This window comes from Bemisia tabaci, chromosome 6, assembly GCF_918797505.1.
Source record: "Bemisia tabaci chromosome 6, PGI_BMITA_v3".
Taxonomy (NCBI): Eukaryota; Metazoa; Arthropoda; class Insecta; order Hemiptera; family Aleyrodidae; genus Bemisia; species Bemisia tabaci.
This window is the reverse complement of record NC_092798.1, coordinates 31,266,596-31,287,634: the sequence shown is the minus strand read 5'-3', so window position 1 is coordinate 31,287,634 and position 21,039 is coordinate 31,266,596. Positions and strand designations below refer to the sequence as shown.

Sequence of the window (21,039 nt, the reverse complement as noted above, 5' to 3'; positions counted from 1 at the left end):
AAGATATTCTATTATAAAATATTAATTTATTTCCAATTTACAGAGTGCTATTTTTTTGAAAAAAACATTTCCACGAAAAAGATGGTGGACATTAAGCTCGTCGCTTGTTTTTCATGAATATTAACTGGTTATTTGGAAAGGTCCATAACACTAAAATTTAGTGCATTTGAAACTATGGATATCAGTGCAGTGCATATTGCATTCTAAACCAAGACGAGAAAAAGCGGACTTGAAACCTCACTTTCAAGTTGCGAATGGTACAGTGAAAAATGCAAAACCATCTATATCTTTTTTAAGCCCTCACTCACTGGTCCTAGTTACAATTTTGGATCAATGATGGCCGTATTTTCAGCTTCTGTTCGCGACGTGTGGAAACGGCTTTATGTAAATTTGTCGAAGTGAGTGACGACTAGAAATCAGTGGCGCAGGTGTCGAACGACGGAATCTGCTAGGACGCCGCTAGAATTTATATTGCCCTATCAGACATCCGTCTGATTGTCCTTTTTTACTGCAAAATCGTATTCGTTTTGTATCGTTTTACACGGCTTGCTTTCGCACTGGAGACTGCGCTTCGTTGTTAGCCTCATTGGTCAGCACTGGAAAAAAAAACACATTGGATCTAGAGTCCAGACTCTTGAAAACATTGACAAAAAAAAATACTCCGATTCAATCAGATTTAAGCTTAAATCAAAAGGAAATCCGCTCAAATTAAGAGGCTTGGTTCTTGATTTAAGCTTAAATCTGATTAAATCAAAAGTATTTTTTCTTGTCGATATTTTTAAGAGTCTGGACTCTAGATCCAATGTGTTTTTTTCCCAGTGAGTGGTAAATGTACCGCGTTAATCAGAAAGGTACCAAGCCACATCAGCTATTGCCAAATTTAACCAGACAGTTACATTTTTTACAAGAGCTCGTTTGTGCGAATTACTTTGAACATTTTAAGGAATATACCTCGTACTAAGCAAAAGAAAAGTCTCTGAAATGTTTACAAAAATCTGCACAACTGTTTGTTTTCTTGTGAAAAATTAAATTTGGCAAAAGTTGATGTGACTTGGTTTCTTTTTGCTTCACGCGGTCTATTTAAGGCGCAGCGAGTTCAGCCCTTTAGCTGAATTGAATTTGGGCCTCTATAACGAGTACGAACACTGCGCGAAAAAAGAAAGCCTCGGAACTAGCTCAGGGCAGGCACCTCGACTGATGGAGGCCGAAGATGAGAAGACCCACCAACAAGTGGCAAGTGGCAGACTGCCATGCCGAGGAAAAACGGCGTATGAACATTTGAGAGTTGCCAAATTTCCTTCGATAAAATGTTTGTCTCTGACGAAATCTATGGATATTATACCTTGGCATTTTCAGGAAATTTAGGTGATATTGCGAACAAAATTATCTGAAAAATTGGAGGAAAAACTTTAACAAATTGTCCCGAAAATTCGTGATTTATTGAAAGAAATTTTGCAACGCCTGAAGGCTCGTACGGCGTTTTTCCTTAGCACGGCACCGGAGTGCAGTGCCCCCAGGATCCCGTCGGTCGGGTTATCTTCGACATCGGGCTGGCTCAAATTTCACCCCTCGTTCAGCCTCGTTTGCCTCTTTTTCCAAGAGGGCGGAGACCATGTTCCGACCTGGGCCGTTGCAAGGGTTACCCGTTCTTGTTGCTCGTTGGTGTATTAATATTTCGCTCTCGGGGTAAATATATTTCATTCGTTTCGTGCAAATAGGGTGGAGGTAGAGTACTCTCACGGAGAGAGGACACTGGGCCCCACGAAGACCTCAAAATTTAAAAAATGGCGGTGACTCTGGGTGGAGGGGGACTGTTGCCGACCTTTAACGGTTATCACTCGCTGAATTTGTCATCAACCTTGCCTTGTTGAGGTCCAAGTTTGCAAGATGTTTTCGACGCTATCCTTCTATTCATTAAAACAATTATTAAAACAGCGGGTAACAAGTTTAACAAGGCTTTTTAACACAAGTAACACCAAGACGTTTTTGCTGGAAACACCATAAGTTTTTTCAGTTGGATAAAACAGAAGAAAGATTTAAAAATTTAAAGACTTAGCACTCTGTCATACATTTCCAAAACGAGATGAATGTTTTGAAGAGGATTACAACAACATGAATGATGGAACATTCATCTCGTTTTGGAAAGGTGCAACCGAGTACTAAGTTTTTAAATTTTTAAATTTCTCTTGTTTTCTATCCAACTGAAGAAGGCTTTGGTATTTCTAGCCGAAATTCCTCGGTGCTACTATCATTTAAAAAAAAAAACCCCCTTGTTACCTGCTGTTTTAATTGTTTTAATTTGTATCTTATCACGGGCTGCGGAGAATCCAACATATCTCATATCTTTCTATTCTATTCTATTCTACATAACTTTGCAAAATATTTTCAATTGGTGCGAGTTGGGGAAGGGAGGAGTGTGCGGGTGTCTTTTTTTTTTTCATTCTTGCCCCTTTTCTCTCCCCACAAATTTTAAGTAAGTTGCGATCCGTTGCCTGACCGTGTCGTTCAAAAATTTTAAAAGTTAGTGAGCATTATGTAGTAGCATTTCTCTAATTTACCGCGCATCTTAAAAAAAAGAAAATTTGCTAATGCAAGATTTTTTGCCATGGGAAACGGGCAATTTATGAGTTACTTTGACCCACTTATTCGGATATCGATAATGCTTCAAAAGTATCAACTGGAATGCGGTTCACAGTTCTCTCACTGTCTCTGTCTGGCGATTGCCTTTATCGAAGATAATAAAGTAATGACGTCTCACTTCAATGTACGTTTGTCCATTAGCAAATACACATTATCAAGTAGAGGTAGTCGACATACCACAGGAGGATTTGATTGTCTTAAGTGTTTTTTGAAAACAGACAGTTTAAGGCCCTTTAACATCATGAAAGTTCTGAAGAACATCTAACTTCTGTCTGAATGAAACTATATGTGCTCCTCTTGATGCGGTTGAATCACAATGATGGATGAATGCATCAAAATTTTTCCGAATCAATTTTATTAAATTCTTTTTTCCTTGCGAAATTATTAGGCTTACAATTAAGAAAAAAACAAATCAGAAGGTATTACAATTTTGGTTCCCTAGGAAAGTCTGATAAACCTATGTGAAAAATTTAGATTTTTCTTCAGTTTTGAAGGCATTTTCTTTTTAAATCGTATCCGACGTTTTTTTTTTACAAAAAGAGGTCAAGATTTCATTGTCGGTGCAAACCTTGACGACTCCTATGCACTAGTCTGATAGTTTTGTAATTTATTTCCAGTAAAATTGAGCTACATTTTGCAAAATGCGCGGAAACCATTTCAATGTTGTTGGAAATGCGTAACTTCTTTTTGAACAATAAAATAACGGAAAACAGACCATGGAATGAAATTCACAGGGTTATCTCCTGGTTTAATTCAATTTTTTTTTTTGGGGGGGGGGGGGGGGTACGCAATTTTTAAGAACAATGTAAATTTGTGAGTTTTCAGGTTGGATAAAGGAAAATGAATAGTTTTGGTAGCAATGCTGTGCCCTTGTTTTCTTTTCGCGAAACGAATGATTGACACTTGAGGAGGCCGTCAGGCTGTGGAGAATAAGCAACTCGCAGTTGTCCCAATTCGACCAAGAATCATCTTATTCTGTCAAGCCTCTCAAAGCTATACGATCGCGAAAATTCCGAAACCGATTTTGTTTATCGCGCAAAACTGGAAGGATCGGGACGGGGGGAGTCTTGAATTTCTAAATTTAAAGATTGAGTACCCGGCGACGGAATTTGTTGCACCTTGGTGCAGAGTTGCCAGCGATTCGAGGGACCGTTCAAGGATTCCAGGTTCGCGGATTTCAAGCGAGTGCCCGCGAAAATGGCATCGTGATCACCCATTCGTGTACGGGCGCACTCGGCACGAAAGCAATTTTTTAAGTGCTCACTGTGTAGTCACTCGATTTATCTTTTGAGTGCGGTTTCCAAGTGTTGCCAGGTCAGTGTTACACGAGAGGCAGTCTGCCTTCAATGGTGTAACCAAGTTCTAACCCCCCCCCCCCCCCCCAAGCAAAAAAATTGTCCAGGGCTCCTCTTATATGTCGATCAAATTTCAAACCACCCTCTCTCCCCCCCTCCTCTCACCCCCCTCCTCTCATTTCCCTCCCCTGCTTCTGAGGGCCCATTGAGTCAATGACATGAGTGTCCAATTGTCCATTTTGGGCTGAGGTTAATTTTCAGGAGAACTGTGGACTCTCCATGCGGGGAACCCCGAATGACAGGTGCCCTGAACAAAAAGTTACGGTCTTTGTAGATATACCGTTCGTTCCGGGCTCAGAGGCCGAAAGTTCCGGGTGCTGGAGCCGTAGTTTCTACTGCTCCGGGTGCTACGCCCGGAACTTCCGGCCACTGAGTCCGGAACGTGGACGGTATGTCTATATAGCGCGTAAGCACGGATTCCACGGCCGGAGATTTTTTTTAAAGTAAGAATTTGTAAGTTTCCTCTCTAATAACATCGTAGTAACTTGTAACGAATACACCGATTGCCTTTGATGGACCATTAAAGAGATTTTTGTGTAAGAATAAACCACAATGGCACAAACTCAGCAGATAGTTCCATCTATCATGCTTATTAAAGGGAGATTGCTCCGTGAATATTGAGTGCAGGAACTTCCCTTAGGAAGTATTCGTCTGGAACACGACCCCAAAGAGGTAACTGTATGCCCGACAGCAATCGTCGCCCAAACTTTCGCTATTTTGAGTTGTTAAATTGTAGTTGAGACGTAATAGAAGTCCAAAGCATAAATGCCCGGATTTCATCATACTTAGACGTGGCAACTTAAGGAGTCGCTACTCCTGCAAAACGTGGAGCAAAGACGCAAAATATGTAAACATAAACAGAGATAAAAGCCGTGAGTCATGAGAGCCGAAGAAGTGAAGAGGCCACTCAATTCAAGCGGTTTTGTGGCTGTTTATGTGTGCCTTTCGGGAAAAAACCGCTTGGAGTATTACCCATACTGCCGTGCTAAGGAAGAACGACGTATGAATCTTCAGGCGTTGCCAAATTCCCTTTGATAAAATACGAATTCCCTGGTAAACTCATGAATATTTTCCTTCCAATTTTTCAGATAATTTTGTTCGCAATTTCACCTGGAGTCCCTGAAAATTTCAAGGAAAAATATGCACAGCTTTCCTCAAAAATATACATTTTATCGAAAGAAATTTGGCAACTCTCGAATGTCCGTACAGCGTTCTTCCTTAGCACGGCAGCATATTCTACGCGTCACTTCAACTCGTGGTTCCCACATTTATTTGACGTAAGCTAACCGAATGTTCTCGTAGTTCTGGCAACAATTTTAAAGTACTTTCGCTCAGTTTGATGATTGTGTAAACATTCAAAGCCCAACATTAATGTCGCAAGAACTGTGAGAAAAAATTTGGTTGCTTTTGGTTTTTTCATGAAGCTCTGGAATCTGCCTACAGGAACAATAGGAAGATTAGATAATTAGTTATTTTGCTGCTATATTTTTTGCGTCATAGTAAGTGAGCTTTCTCTTATTACTAAGAGAAGCACGTAACCAATACTGTTTTTCCAAGTTCTTTAAAAAAAACCCATATCTTACTACATAGTATAAAATTACCAGAGTAACGCGTAACGCATAATGCCTGGAGCGAGAAGCGAGCAGAAGGCGTACCCCCGCTTTTTAAAAAAAAACATGTTGGCCATATCTTACGCTGATCCTGAGATGTGCGGTTTTAAAATATACGATCCACTTTCGAATGGGGCTGACGGTCGGTCTCCCCCAGCGGGCTGATTGTTGAAATTTATAGACAAAGCGATAGACAAAGATGACATAGGGATTCCAGAGTGATCCTATTGGTTGAAATTCGTTCATAAACTGAGGGGTTATATGATGGATTTATTATAAAGTCTCTTGAGGGTTGCCGTTAGTTGGACGGAGTTAAACAGAAAGGAACCAAGCCACATCGGGATAGAACCGAGAAAAAGAGGTTTAAAGTTTGGCTCCTGCATAATACTCAATGTAAAAGATAAACTTCAAGTTCAATTTCTGCAAAATTTGCTCCAACAAAAACTTTGAATTTTTGGCGATAGATAGTAGAGCAGTGGTTAAGTTCAAAACCACTTATAAGTCAACGTTTTCCAAAATGTGGGTTGGTTCCTTTCTACTTAACTCAGTCCAGTCAGTCTTTTACCAACCTCCTTTGTCTATTGCGACCGCCCGCCTCCACCAATAGGATTCCTTCGTATCCCTTTTGTCTTCTTTTTCGATAGCTTTGTCTATCAATTTCAATAATCAGCCCGCTGATATCTCGAAGGGCAGAAATTTATTTAGGTGCATTTTTGCTCAAAATACTAATGTCATCAATGAAAACAAAAAGAACTAAATGTAATATATGCACCTGAGATGATCAGGAAATCAGTGGCATTCTCAAAATCTGGATTCGTATCGACGTGACAGAGAAGATGCTGACTGATGCAGCGATTAGCAGGATCAGCTCTCTTGCGGTCGGGGCGCTAGAACGGGGAGTGGGGAAGGGGGATGGGGGGCTACGAGGGTAGAGAATGGATAGGAGGCCTGACTCGACCAAACTCCCACGGTTCTCGTCTCAGGCGTCGCATGAAGCAGGCTCTGTCACCGAGACTAGGTCCAGAAGGCCCCGGAGGCTCAAGACCAATACTGTTCTTACACTCGGTTAACTTGGTTCCTTGCTCCTTCCATCACGCCCCTTACCCTCCACTCCTCCTCTCACGTCCTCGCGGCTGGAGGCTCGTCTTACACGAGCTCTTAGTCGACGCTCCGGGCGCGGTGAACAGTTGGCAAAAAGTAGACAATTTCTGAATTAGGGCAATACAGGGTGATCCAGGGCTAAACGGCCAGACTGCAGGAGCGTGTTCTATGGGTCAAAGAAGACTTTTTTCTATGTAAAGTTTTTTCCAAAAGAGCCCCCAGTCGGAGCTACCCCCCCCCCTCCCAACAAAAAAAAAAATTCAGAAAGTAAATCGTTTTCCCTGAATTTTGGTAACGGTCGTGAGCCAAATCTCATGTGTGTACTCCTCTGCATATGCTCTGAATTCATATATCCTTACTATAGTAAAAAAGAATAAAAAAGGGGGGGGCCTTTTTTGTGTGTACGTCCGTGTCATTTCGCATTCTCATTGGTCTTTCATTAACCAATCAGAAAACGTCATTGAAAATCCCCGGGAAATTTAAATGTATTCTTCCGTAAAGGAATTATTGATAGGTAGACAGGTATAAAAATGGGATGTATTTCTTCTAATAACCAGGATAAAAGGGAGGATTATTACCTATACAGGATAGTCCTAGAAAAACGGGATGTACCTATATTAATAAACCGGGATAACAGGAAGGATATCGATCATTGTGTATCGATATTCGATACATCGTTTGTTCTAAAGCAGTATTGACTGGGATAAAACGGGATTTCTTCATAATAACCGGGATAAAAGGGAGGAATTTTACATCCTATACGGGAGAGTCATGGATGAACGGGATGTACCTATATTAATAAACCGGGATAACAGGAAGGATATCGATCTTTGTGTATCGATCTTCGATACATCGTTTGTTCTAAAGCAGTATTGACTGGGATAAAACGGGATTTCTTCATAATAACCGGGATAAAAGGGAGGAATTTTACCTATACAGGATAGTCATGGATGAACGGGATGTACCTATATTAATAAACCGGGATAACAGGAAGGATATCGATCTTTGTGTATCGATATTCGATACATCGTTTGTTCTAAAGCTGTATTGACTGGGATAAAACGGGATTTCTTCATAATAACCGGGATAAAAGGGAGGAATTTTACCTATACAGGATAGTCATGGATGAACGGGATGTACCTATATTAATAAACCGGGATAACAGGAAGGATATCGATCTTTGTGTATCGATCTTCGATACATCGTTTGTTCTAAAGCAGTATTGACTGGGATAAAACGGGATTTCTTCATAATAACCGGGATAAAAGGGAGGAATTTTACCTATACAGGATAGTCATGGATGAACGGGATGTACCTATATTAATAAACCGGGATAACAGGAAGGATATCGATCTTTGTGTATCGATCTTCGATACATCGTTTGTTCTAAAGCAGTATTGACTGGGATAAAACGGGATTTCTTCATAATAACCGGGATAAAAGGGAGGAATTTTACCTATACAGGATAGTCATGGATGAACGGGATGTACCTATATTAATAAACCGGGATAACAGGAAGGATATCGATCTTTGTGTATCGATCTTCGATACATCGTTTGTTCTAAAGCAGTATTGACTGGGATAAAACGGGATTTCTTCATAATAACCGGGATAAAAGGGAGGAATTTTACCTATACAGGATAGTCATGGATGAACGGGATGTACCTATATTAATAAACCGGGATAACAGGAAGGATATCGATCTTTGTGTATCGATCTTCGATACATCGTTTGTTCTAAAGCAGTATTGACTGGGATAAAACGGGATTTCTTCATAATAACCGGGATAAAAGGGAGGAATTTTACCTATACAGGATAGTCATGGATGAACGGGATGTACCTATATTAATAAACCGGGATAACAGGAAGGATATCGATCTTTGTGTATCGATATTCGATACATCGTTTGTTCTAAAGCAGTATTGACTGGGATAAAACGGGATTTCTTCATAATAACCGGGATAAAAGGGAGGAATTTTACCTATACAGGATAGTCATGGATGAACGGGATGTACCTATATTAATAAACCGGGATAACAGGAAGGATATCGATCTTTGTGTATCGATCTTCGATACATCGTTTGTTCTAAAGCAGTATTGACTGGGATAAAACGGGATTTCTTCATAATAACCGGGATAAAAGGGAGGAATTTTACCTATACAGGATAGTCATGGATGAACGGGATGTACCTATATTAATAAACCGGGATAACAGGAAGGATATCGATCTTTGTGTATCGATCTTCGATACATCGTTTGTTCTAAAGCAGTATTGACTGGGATAAAACGGGATTTCTTCATAATAACCGGGATAAAAGGGAGGAATTTTACCTATACAGGATAGTCATGGATGAACGGGATGTACCTATATTAATAAACCGGGATAACAGGAAGGATATCGATCTTTGTGTATCGATCTTCGATACATCGTTTGTTCTAAAGCAGTATTGACTGGGATAAAACGGGATTTCTTCATAATAACCGGGATAAAAGGGAGGAATTTTACCTATACAGGATAGTCATGGATGAACGGGATGTACCTATATTAATAAACCGGGATAACAGGAAGGATATCGATCTTTGTGTATCGATATTCGATACATCGTTTGTTCTAAAGCAGTATTGACTGGGATAAAACGGGATTTCTTCATAATAACCGGGATAAAAGGGAGGAATTTTACCTATACAGGATAGTCATTTATAATAGTGGATGTAACTATGTTAAGGAACCGGGATAAAACACATCAAATGCATCATGAAACATAGCAAACACATCAAACACATCATGAAACACGTAAAACGCAATATACACATCATGATACACCTAAAACACATCAAACACAACAAACACATCATGAAACACAATCAAACACATTAAAACAACAAAACATACATAAACCAATCAAACACATAAACACAACAATACACATATGCAAACACAACAAACACATCATGAAACACAATCAAACACATCAAACACAACAAACACATCAAGAAACACAATCAAACACATCAAACACACCATGAAACACAATCAAACACAACAAATCGCATGTATCGATAATCGCACGTTTCGATAACCGCATTTATCGATTCCAAATTCCCCCAAATTTCCCCATTTATACAAAAAATTACGAATCTTCCTATTTCTCTACTGTTCGAAATTATATGAATTTAATTTTTGATCATTAATAATTGTATGTATTTCATTACAATTCTTTTCTCCTATCTTTGCGACTTATTTTTCATTATCAGTTGCATTACTTCATTATCATGTGATGAAAAACAGCTGAGTATTTTTCACCACTTGGTTTTTCAGTTTTAACCTTCAAAAAACAAAATTAAAAAAAATTCCCGATTCGATTGTTCTCCCGATAATATTGCGATGATTCGCCGTCGATAAAATCGCGATTTTTTTATCCGATAATATTGCAATAAATCGCGACGTCGATAAAATCGCGATATATTCTCCGATTAAATCGCAATTTATGGCGATCACTACTACTCGGGAATTGCAGCAGCAAATCCAAAAATTGTTACGCATCACCGCCACTCTTTAATTTAAATATCAAACCGACCTGTGGCCTTTTATCAAGGTTAATATAAATACATCCCGTTTTATTAATGACAAACCTATTATATTTCGTTTATATTATATTATATTCTATCCTATTTGCTTTCCATCCATTTTATTTTATCCCATATAAACCGTTTCAAACTGATTATTCACCTTTTTTTAAAACTCCAACCTTAATTGAAGTAAGTTTTTAGCTAAATTGAAGATGATCTTTTGAATGAATAAGCACTTAACAGAACTTCAGCAGTATTAATATTAATACAATTTACGAGAATAATGTAAATTAAAAAAAATTAAGTGATATTTTCATAACGAATTGACAGAATATACGAGGGGGTTGGGCCGCGGAGCGGCCAGGGGGCGGAGCCCTCTAGTTATCTAAAAAAAAATATCGAAACCTCAATTTAAAGAGGAGGTTTGGGGGTGTTTCGGCTCCTGCAGTCTGGACGTTTAACCCTAGATCGCCCTGTAAACAGCCCCCTCCCCCGGGCCGCCCTTTAATTTTGATCGCCGTCAAAATTGTAATCGAATGATAATGACACCATCCATACGACTCTAGGACTGTATACTAGAATGGTATCACCTCACCGAATATAAGTCGCGGGATCTATAGACACATCGGCAATTCCAAGAAAGGGGGGTGCACGCCAATCTCCCCCACGTTCGCCTCAAAAAACCCCCAAAACAATCCTGAGGATATCCTACACCCCCTAGACCTCTCGGTGGGTATGGGGTCCGCCCTTTAGTTCGAAATGTCTGAATCCACGAATGTATAACATACTGTCCGCCGTATGTTTCGGGCTCAGCCGAAAGTTCCGGGTGCTGTAGCCGTAGCTTCGACTAATCCGGATTCAGTGGCCGGAGCAACGATTGCTGCACCCGGAACTTCGGTCTCCAAGCCCGAAACGGAGGTATACGTCTATGTAGCCCGTAGGTGCGGCTTTCACAGCGGGAGTTATTTTTTGGAGTGCTTGATTTGGGGCAGGTCTCAGCCCCTTTCAAAAAACTAGCCACCTTTCGGTAGGGCTGTTCTCTACCTAAAATCTAGCCGATGCCATTTCGACCTATTTCCGTAGACATGAACACGAACACGTTTTTCCGCGTATAGGTTTATCACCGAAATAGTTGTTCGACAGTAGTCGATCAACAGTGAAAACATTCTAAGGGCTGGTTTTTGGCTGTAGTACACTTTTTTTTTTTAAATCTTCGACCTGCCAAAATGCTTATACCTACTTTCTTTCTTTCATTTTTAACTTCAGTCACAAAAAGTGCTCGTTTCGTTCACACTGTGCGAGGAAGAGTGGAGATTCACGGTTGCCCTCGGTCACCTTCCAACACGAGTTTACTCGCTTCATGATCATAACAACCTTCTCTTGTTTAAGGAAGCGCCTCCTCAGGTCAAGTTAACACATATACTCGAGAGTAGATCGATTTGTGAATAGCTTGAAAACTTTGCTTTGAATTTCTTTTAAGTGAATAACTTTACGACCTCTTACTATTATTTTCTCAAAAATCTCAAAGTATCAATAGCAGCCACCCTGCTTAAAATTATCAAGTGCGCAAAATGCATCTTGCACCCAGGGCCGGATTAAGGGGGTGGCCACATGGGCCGCGGCCCATGGCGGCAAATGTAGGGGGCGGCAAATTTGCAATTTTTTTAAATGTAGCTTTAAAGAAAAATCGGATTCAGAAAAAAAACAAGCGGGAAAGTTCTAATACGTGGGTATTAGAGAAGCGCTCAGCGGTGAGCGCAATTTTAATGAGTCCCAGATTTAATTTACTACCTATTAACTGAGTATGTTAAAATTTGCAATAATTAAAACATCTAAAATTGTTCCTTCCCCCCCCCCCCCCCCGAAAAAAATCCAAGATCCATAAGAAAAATAATGATCCATTACTTAAGTACCGAAATATTAATACATAAAAAATCCTCGATTTCTCATAAAAACAGAGAAAACTATTACGGCTCCAAAAAAATAACTTTTCTAGATCATTTGAAGAAAATGTATCAAAGATGAACGTATCACTTAACGAGGCCAAATTAATTGTTTTAATGATGCCCTAATTGGACACGTAAAAAATATTATAGGTAAATAAATGAACGAAATATAAATATTAATAGGTAAATGATGAGACAATAAACGAAATCAATCAACTGCAACTGATTGTGAGTACTGAAGGTAACTTTTCGCGAATCGAAGGCACCATGTGTCCGCTAGGTTGCAGCACACTACGCTAAAACCTTCTAATGACTCATGATCAGACACAACCTTTCCTATGTTTATTGTTTATGCTCTATGATACTCTGTCTTCGTGATAACAGGATTTCATACAATACAATAATCTAATACGTAATTACGTAAATAGAGAAAGAGAATTCTTGCAATACCAGAATTATAACCAGGGTAAACGGAAATTACATTCATTTTTTCCTCCTCATATTATGTTGAGCCTTAGTGAAAAATCTTTCCCACTTTCCTTCCGCAGTTTTCCTTCTGACAGCAAATTGTTAATCATGTTCTCCTGAAATCCTTGCTTTCATTTAGTAGATTCGGAATTTCTCATAAATTTTAGGAATTTAAATGCGTTTACAGAAATTTCTGGCCAACCAAAGGCAGAAGTTGCCTCTACGCCTTAATTTATAAAGGTAACTTACGTTCTGTGTAATTAATAAACCATGCTGGCCCAAATATCTGAAACCCTCTACTGTGATAACATTCGAATCAGTCACTGTTACAGGGACAGTAATATCTTCAATGTAATCTATAGGGATATTGTAGGTATAGGTATATCGTAACAAGTCAACAGTGAAACTAGCAGACCATGTATCTCGTTTGCGGTGCTTAAAAATCTCCGCTCCCATTTTATTCTTTTGACAGAGAACAAATCATTTTTCCTCCTTGGTTTTCACAGAGTTTTCTTTGCACAGAGAAGAAAAATTGCAGAAGTTTTTATAAATTGATGTTGGTTGGTTTTCCGTGTAAAGAAGAAAGTATGAAAGGAAGTCTACAACGTCGCAAACCGAGATACGGGGTCTGGTAATTCCACCGTCCAACTGTATTTTACAGAAATTACATTGTGAGTATGGAGCTGATCACTAGAATTACTATGCATAAATATGTACCTAGGATAAGGGTGGTTGCAACAGTATTTGTCATGAATGGTCCATGACACCTGCAGAAAAGATCGGTGGTTCCTGAGTGATGATAAGAGGACTCGTAGGTTTCGTTGAAACGCATGATTCTCATATGTATCTGTAGAGGTATAGAGTTTTGGCCTGCTGAGGAGTTGAGTAAATTAGGAGCCATTGCTCATAAGCTGACAAAGTTAGGAGGAAACACGATGAAACTGTAGAACTTTTGATACTTTGAGAATGTAAACAAAGACTCAACCTCAAAAATCTTTCACAATAATATTGTGTACTCAATTTCCAAAAACTCTATGGTTCATGAATTTTTTAATCAAAGGTAAGTAAAAGTTCTCCAACTGGATGAGAGATGGCCGTAGTGATCATTCGACGAAATTCTCTCTGCCATTTTACCTATTCATGGAATCAAGTAAATGTAGGTCCCCGTTTATTAGACGATGCGACGCATGAAAAAATGCCAGGCGAAAGCAGTATCTTTTGTTATTGTAAGTCATAAAATCAGGTTGTAGGTAAGAAAACTTCCTCACACATGGAGGTGATGTAACTTTCAACCTCATCTCCTACATAGTCTGGTGGAACACTTATTATCGTCTTACGGTAAGTAATGGAGAAACCTTGTTTTATCGTCTCAAAGCGAGTCCTTAAGGAAGGTTATTTACCCTCTTTACTGAAAAGTAGACAACAGGCCAGTTGAAATTTTGCTCTCATTGAGCGTTCAAATGTCTGTGTTAGGTCTGCGGAGATAACACATAAGGTGTCTTGCAATGAATCTGACGGAACCAAATTCACCAGAGAGTGAATGAGTAAATGAGTCATGAAACCTAGAATTTTTAGTACAAATAAGAGGCTAACACATACCTTTGTTATGGAGCAATGTGAGAGGTAGAATGTAGCGGTTTCAGAGTAGAGTGTTATAAGGAAGATTTATGAAACTGTCGGTGCCGCAAAAAATCTTAGACTTTGAAAGTACACAATTTTCTGCTACTTCAGATATCTCAGATTTTTTGACACCTAGTTAAACTCAATAATTAGAAGTTGTGAACTGACAGGGATGTGATGACGACATCGCTTTGAGAATAACAGATATTCTATGATCAAGGATACACTCGAGCGGTCCTTTTCATAATTTGCAGCGATGAGGTGGTGACAATTACGAAGGTACAAATCCCTGCGCTTGAGCTGCGCAAAATGCTCCAGTCGTTTATCTATGCTATTCAGCATAAAAATGCAAACCGTGTTGTAATTGGTGCTTGAGAACAACTGTGGTACACTAGTATAATGAAGCATTTTGCATGTATCGCAAATGGCAGATCTCCTACCTGACATACTTTAATTAACCCAAAAACACTAAAACAGTCTCTGAGGTAGCATGATAATTGGTCAAATAATTTCACAGCATTATACTTCAGAAACTTTCACAAACTTCACGAGGTGGGCAGAACGAGTCTGAAGACAAGACACGACATACTTTGAATAATTCCAAAATATTATGCTTCAAATTTCAGACAATTTCACAATCTTAAATTTCACAACACAATCTTAAACGAGGCGGATGGATTATGGAATTAATTATGGATGGAGGGAGATGGACGAAATATGAAAACACAAAGGAGTAAGCGAGACGCGAGAAGCAAATACGGGAGAGTAGTGTCATCTGATCTGAATCTGAATCGCGGCTATGTACCTACAGAAAATGAACATTGATCTTATTAAGCCAGAAGAGGGCCAAAGACGCCAAAACTCATGAACCAATTAGAGAAGGGCAAAAGGATGGCAATACTCTCCAGTACCTAGGTCAAAGACACATAACCTAGATGTAGGCGAATTCTACTAAGGTCTCCGAATAAGGTTATCACCGGTGGAAAAGTTTTCGGAAAACAGAACGCGAATCTTGAACTTTCAGAAGTAATTATAGGATAACTATAAACCGCATAGCAAAGAGAGTTTTAGGACTGTTATTTATTTCTTACGCTAATTTGCATTTAATCGTATTCACAGAGGCATAATGAGGTAATCAAAAAAAAAAAAAAGTAAAAATGGCGTTTCGTGCATCGATGAGTTGGTGCGCCATTTGATCGCTTGAGCGCCCTACTATACTAGAGCTCTAGTGGCAAATCGAAATCAAAAAGCGCCGCCTATCGGCTGAGCGCTTAAAATTACAAACGAGAAAAGGTGACAAAATCTCTCATTTCCTGAGAGTAAATCTCCGAGTCGTCTTTCTGTGATACAGACAGCACCTCTAATTAGTCGAGTTAAGACTAAGAGAGAAACCGAACACGGAATTTGGCCTGGAACGGCGCGGCGCAGAGAGCAATGATGAGAGAACTTGAGATGAAAAGGAGGGGAACTCTCGGCGCGGCGCGGCGGCGGTCGGCATGTAACACATATTAGCGCCTACAAGACTGCCTGAACACTTCACGCACTGCGTCAGAGACAGTGCAGTCGCTGCGGTCAGCAGCGGGCGGCGGGAAACGCATAGCGCCTACAAGACTGCCTGAATACTTCCCGCATTGCGTCAAAGACAATGCGTGCAGCAGCGGTCGGCGTGAAACGCATAGCGTATACAAGACTGTAGGAATACTTCACTCATTGCGCCAAACACAGTGCGGCGCGGCAGCGGAAGTTAAAATTATTAAACCACATTTATGTTTGTTCTTACATAATATTTTCGTTCATTTCATATAAATGGAAGGCCTTGCCCACACAGAGATAGGTTTACGGAACTTAACTTTTGCACCAAGTTCCGTGAAATTTTGCTAGTAATGTTGACAGGGCTTTCGCAAAAAATGTGCCCAACACGAGTAAACGTGTCTTATGCACCCCTCCCCCTCCGGCACGCTCACTTGATGGTTTTTATTGATGTTTCAAAACGAATGAGAAGGGAGCGGCAAAATACAGGAGGCCCATGGGCGGCAAGTAAGTAAATCCGGCCCTGCTTGTACCTATGTATCTTGTGACAGAACGCACTCAAAAGCCATTTAAAGCGCCAGTACGCCTCAAAAGCCTCCTAAATTTTCTTACATTTACAAGGCGTACCAAAATTGTTATTCATCAGTCAGCAAATAGTGTATCAAGAGAATCGGCCATTCATCGTATTGTGCGTGAAATTCAGGACTCTCTACAAGATGAACTTATTCCGTGTCAGTGTAACTAAATTATGACAGAGTACAGTTCAATGAATGGGTCAATGTTTCTCCAGCACTTAATTTAGCACCGAAATGTTTACTTTCTTACAAAATTGCTCCGATTCATAACCTTGCGTTAATTCATATTCCATCTTTCGAAAAACCCTTCAGACCACAAACACAGTTTACTTGTTAATCGAAACATCGTAGGTGATCAAATTGTTGTCCTCCACTTACCCCCTCACCGTACAAACTTTCCTCTTTTTTTATTTTCACGGTCATGTTTTTGTGCAAATACATTCTACCAATCTGTACTGTACCAGTTACAACCTGAATTTTTAGTGTTGTAAATATTTTCGAATGCTCAACGTGAGCGCCGTCAATAAGGGAGTACACAGTTACAGGAGTTAACAGTCAGTACTACAATCGCGTATGTTTTTGTATGCATTAAATTTTTTTCTTTGTCCAATATTTTTTCTTGTTCTTACAATTACCGTTTCTCTAAATAGTCGATTTTTCATTATCCACCTTCTCTCTTTCTTTTTTGCAGAGTTACGATGCCCTACAGCGTGGAAAGTCCGATTTCCATGTTTGAAGATCTCCCGCACTCGCCGGCTTCGGAGGAAGAAGATTTTTACCCGATCAAACGGGAACCGTACTACAAAGATTATTATCAAGTAAGGAGACTTTTATTTTATTTATTTTTATCTGTGAATTCTGAAGCTGCTCTTACACTTCTACTCCAAAGTAAGACATTTTCTAGGGGGCCGTTAAAAATGTACTCGCACCATATAGCTGCGCGCGCAGGTCAAACAGGAACGGTTCTTGATCGCCATTGGCCGCATCTGCGGCAGAATGAACATATTTTACTTTCGTTGATTGTATGAGTGTACGCGTAAGAGTAGCTTTACCTTTTCCTCTCAAAATTTTCGCATCGCTTTTAGTGGTGTCTGATCAGGCGGGGGAAGTATAGACGTCTCAGTGTCTCATCAGTAAGGTGAGATAGAATAAAATCGTCTTGAATTTTTAAAGTAAAAATCAAATGTTTCACGCAGATTCTGATCAGAATGAAGGTGCCTTCCGGTAGGTCATCAAACAGCGAAGAAATCGCTTTTTGCAATCAAAGGTGCGTTTGTGTCTCGAGCAGTTTCTTTTCATTCAACTTTCGCAAACGATGCAATGAGTCATACTTGATTCATTTGAATTTATGGTGGCAAGTCATTTTTCCTAAAACATTTTTTCCTACTGCAATTTTTCCTAATACTTTTTTCCTACTCGTTTTTTGTCCCATCACAATTAGTCCTACGAGTGAGATATCCTACTGGCTTTTTTCCTAGGGGCATTCGTCCTAAATTCAATTTTAAAACTGGGGGAGCGAGAAAGTAAAAAAACAACATAGGTACCTCACAAGTTAAAGTTGTGGCCGCATGCCCGTAAGTAGTGGAGCTTCATCCTCCTCCTTATTTATATTCGGCTCGCTGAGAAAACTTTACTCTTTCTGCAACAGTTTCCCTCTACTCTACTCATGTTTACGTTTCAATTATTATTGGATTATTAGGACAAACATCCTTAGGAAAAAAGCCAGTGGGACATCTCACTCGTAGGACTTAGCTGTAATGGGACAAAAAACGAGTAGGAAAAAAGTATTAGGAAAACCTGATGTAGGAAAAAAAAATTAGGAATAATGACCTAGCACCGAATTTATCAAGGCAAGCTTATCACCGAATTTTAATTACCGTCGCATTTACATCGTACTCTTTGAAGTCACCGATGAGCATGCACAATTACACGAGAAAGAGTAAAAATGTGCGTTTGTGTCGCAAGTAAAACAGTTTTTCTACTGGTCTTGAAAATCCGGAAATAGTTCCGTTTTTTGAGAGCAGTACGGAAGTTACATTCGTAGTTCAACGGAAGGGATGAAAATTAACCGTAATTTTTATTGGTAGTCTTTTCGCGAGTTTTTATCAACCAGGAATATTTCAGTTCTTAGAATCTCATATCTGCATCAATTTTTATGAACCGCTACAATAATGCGTGAAAATAACTTTTCAGTTCAAGTGAATTCAGTGAACTGTAAATTGTATGATTAGATCGCGTGATTACCATGTGATTAAGATTATGGCTCGAACTGCATGCTGCAGTTGCTACGGATTTCATGTATTGATTTGATTGATTTTCTTTTTCTTTCAAATGTAAAATGATTAGTCTCAAAGTGTCAATTGACACCGTGATGAAATGAAGAATTTTAAAACTAAGTGTAGAACGCTTAAATTTTCAAGTAGTGCTTGTTTATCGCTCATCTGTCGCGGACCGAGAGGAATTCAGGGTAGAATCGTGTGTTTAGTAGATTCTTTTAAAACCTATTTATCGGCAGACTTCTGTTCATCCATAAAAATTTCCGACTCTCATTTATCGCTAACGCAACCAAATGCACTGGGACACGCAGTTTAATGGACATCATAAGGATCCATCTAAAATGCGAGTTTTTAAAAACGTTCATCTACCACAGGAATAAATTAATTCCATGTTAGTGTTAGAAACTCCCCTCTGTATAATGAATAGTTTCCTTTCGAGTATTGACGTTCAAATGCACGCGGATGATTTTCAAGGTGATTATCACCTCTAATCTCTCTTCAGTATAGGTAAATTACTCTAAAGCACGCAGAAAAACTCGGTTATCTGGTCTGTTAAATGGTAATTTAATTTGGTCTTTTTCCGCGGGTGACGTCACGGAAAGGCGCGTGGATTTATTGATTATTTCCGCAGATCGGGGTGTCGTCAGTCGCAATTTGCACCTGCTCACTTTTGACAAATTCGGTGAGGAAGAGCTCATTATTCACCAAAAAGCGGAGTTGACGGTCCATTTGGTGCGTAGCGGGCCGCGCAAGCCGTCCAAGGAGCAAGGTGTCGCGCCTCGTTGCCAGAATTACCAAAAAATCTCGTCATTTTAAGTCTACAGGGTGGCCCAGGATGATAAGTACGAATATCGAAGGAGTCGTTTCTTCCTGTCAAAAAAAGACGTTTTCATGGTAAAGCTTTTTTTTCTCCAAAAACGCTTTCCCCGGGGGCCACGGCCACCGCCCCGCAAAGTTGGAGAAAAAAAAAGGCACTGGAAAAAAGAACACATTGGATCTAGAGTCCAGACTCTTGAAAACATTGACAAGAAAAATGACTCTTGATTCAATCAGATTTTAGCTTAAATCAAAAGGAAATCCGCTCAAATTAAGAGGGTTGGTTCTTGATTTAAGCACAAATCCGATTGAATCAAGAGTATTTTTTCTTGTCGATGTTTTTAAGAGTCTGGACTCTAGATCCAATGTGTTTTTTTTTTCCAGTGCGTCTTTTTCACACTGTGAAAATGCTTATCAACCAATATTTATGAAAATTGGTGACTGGGGGTAATTTTTAGCGTTATTTTAATTTTTGACCTCCAAAAAAGGGAAAACTGATTTTGAGGGGGGTATCGAACCTTAAAGTGGCCAAAATTAATGTTTCTAGTGAACAGAATGAATTTTTGACTGCACCACCAAATTTAGCGTTGAAAAATATTGAGGCAATGTACCTAGCGTTTTTTCGCTATGACTTATTGTTTTCGATATAATAGGAACTGATTGGGGATAATAGGGGATTATAATGGAGCTCTTAGGAAAAAGCGTTTTTGGAAGAAAAGTTATTCCTCAAAAACTTTTTTTTTTTTTTTGACCCGAAGAATCAACTCCTTCAATATTTGTACTTAATCCTGGGACAGCCCTGTATAATTACAGTCAAACACTGATGATTTGTGATAATTTGGCAAGTAAGTGCCGAGCATTCGGGAATCTGTTTCCTGCGTCATGTCTCATTTCAGCGCTGTAATTCATCCCTTAATGTTTGCGCGCAGGGCTTATCTTCTCCTGTCAAATCTTTCTGTGCACGCGCGTAACCCCTTCCCCCGTCGTTGGGGATCCTTTTAAGTGGTTGTTTGTTTCAATCGAAGCTCGAATTCATGCCCCATTCGCTCCCCCCGAGGGTCGAACGCCTATTTTCGTATTTTTGGAAATACGTTTCAGGGGTTGAAGTCAAGCCTAGCGGAACTTGAAATTGGAACTAATTTTTTCGAGTGGTTTTTTTTTATCTTGAGTGCTGTGCTCTTAGAAAAAAAAGGGAGAGAAAATCCTCGTTTGAGCCTTGAGGGGGTCGCTCCCCTTCGTTTTTTATTTTAGACTTTTGTAAGGACTCGAAAGGATGGAATCAATAGAATCTCTCACGTCGATTCTCCTCTCAGTGGTTATCGTAATTTGTCTAAATTATCAGCCTTTTACACCTATTGTATGGTTTTTTTTTTTTTTTTTTTTTTTTTTTTTTTTTTTTTTTTTAATTTTAATTTTTATATTTTTGCGGAAGACTCCTCTTAAGGAAAGTTGTATATAAAAATGGTGAAGTAGAAAAATACGTATCTTTGTATCATATTTTTCTGCTTTGTAGAAAGTAACCATCATTTTTT

At 39.4% G+C, this 21,039-nt stretch overlaps 1 protein-coding gene across 2 annotated transcripts in view; it reads left to right on the top strand.

The window, feature by feature from the left end:
• Positions 1 to 21,039, top strand: part of LOC109044016 (protein C-ets-1) — a 247,304-nt gene that overhangs the window by 15,278 nt on the left and 210,987 nt on the right. For both annotated transcript variants that reach the window (XM_019061474.2, XM_019061482.2), the window contains exon 2: positions 17,107 to 17,233. In XM_019061474.2, the coding sequence (XP_018917019.1) occupies positions 17,114 to 17,233 (120 nt within the window). In that variant the 5' untranslated portion in view covers positions 17,107 to 17,113. The remainder of the gene's footprint in view (positions 1 to 17,106; positions 17,234 to 21,039) is intronic.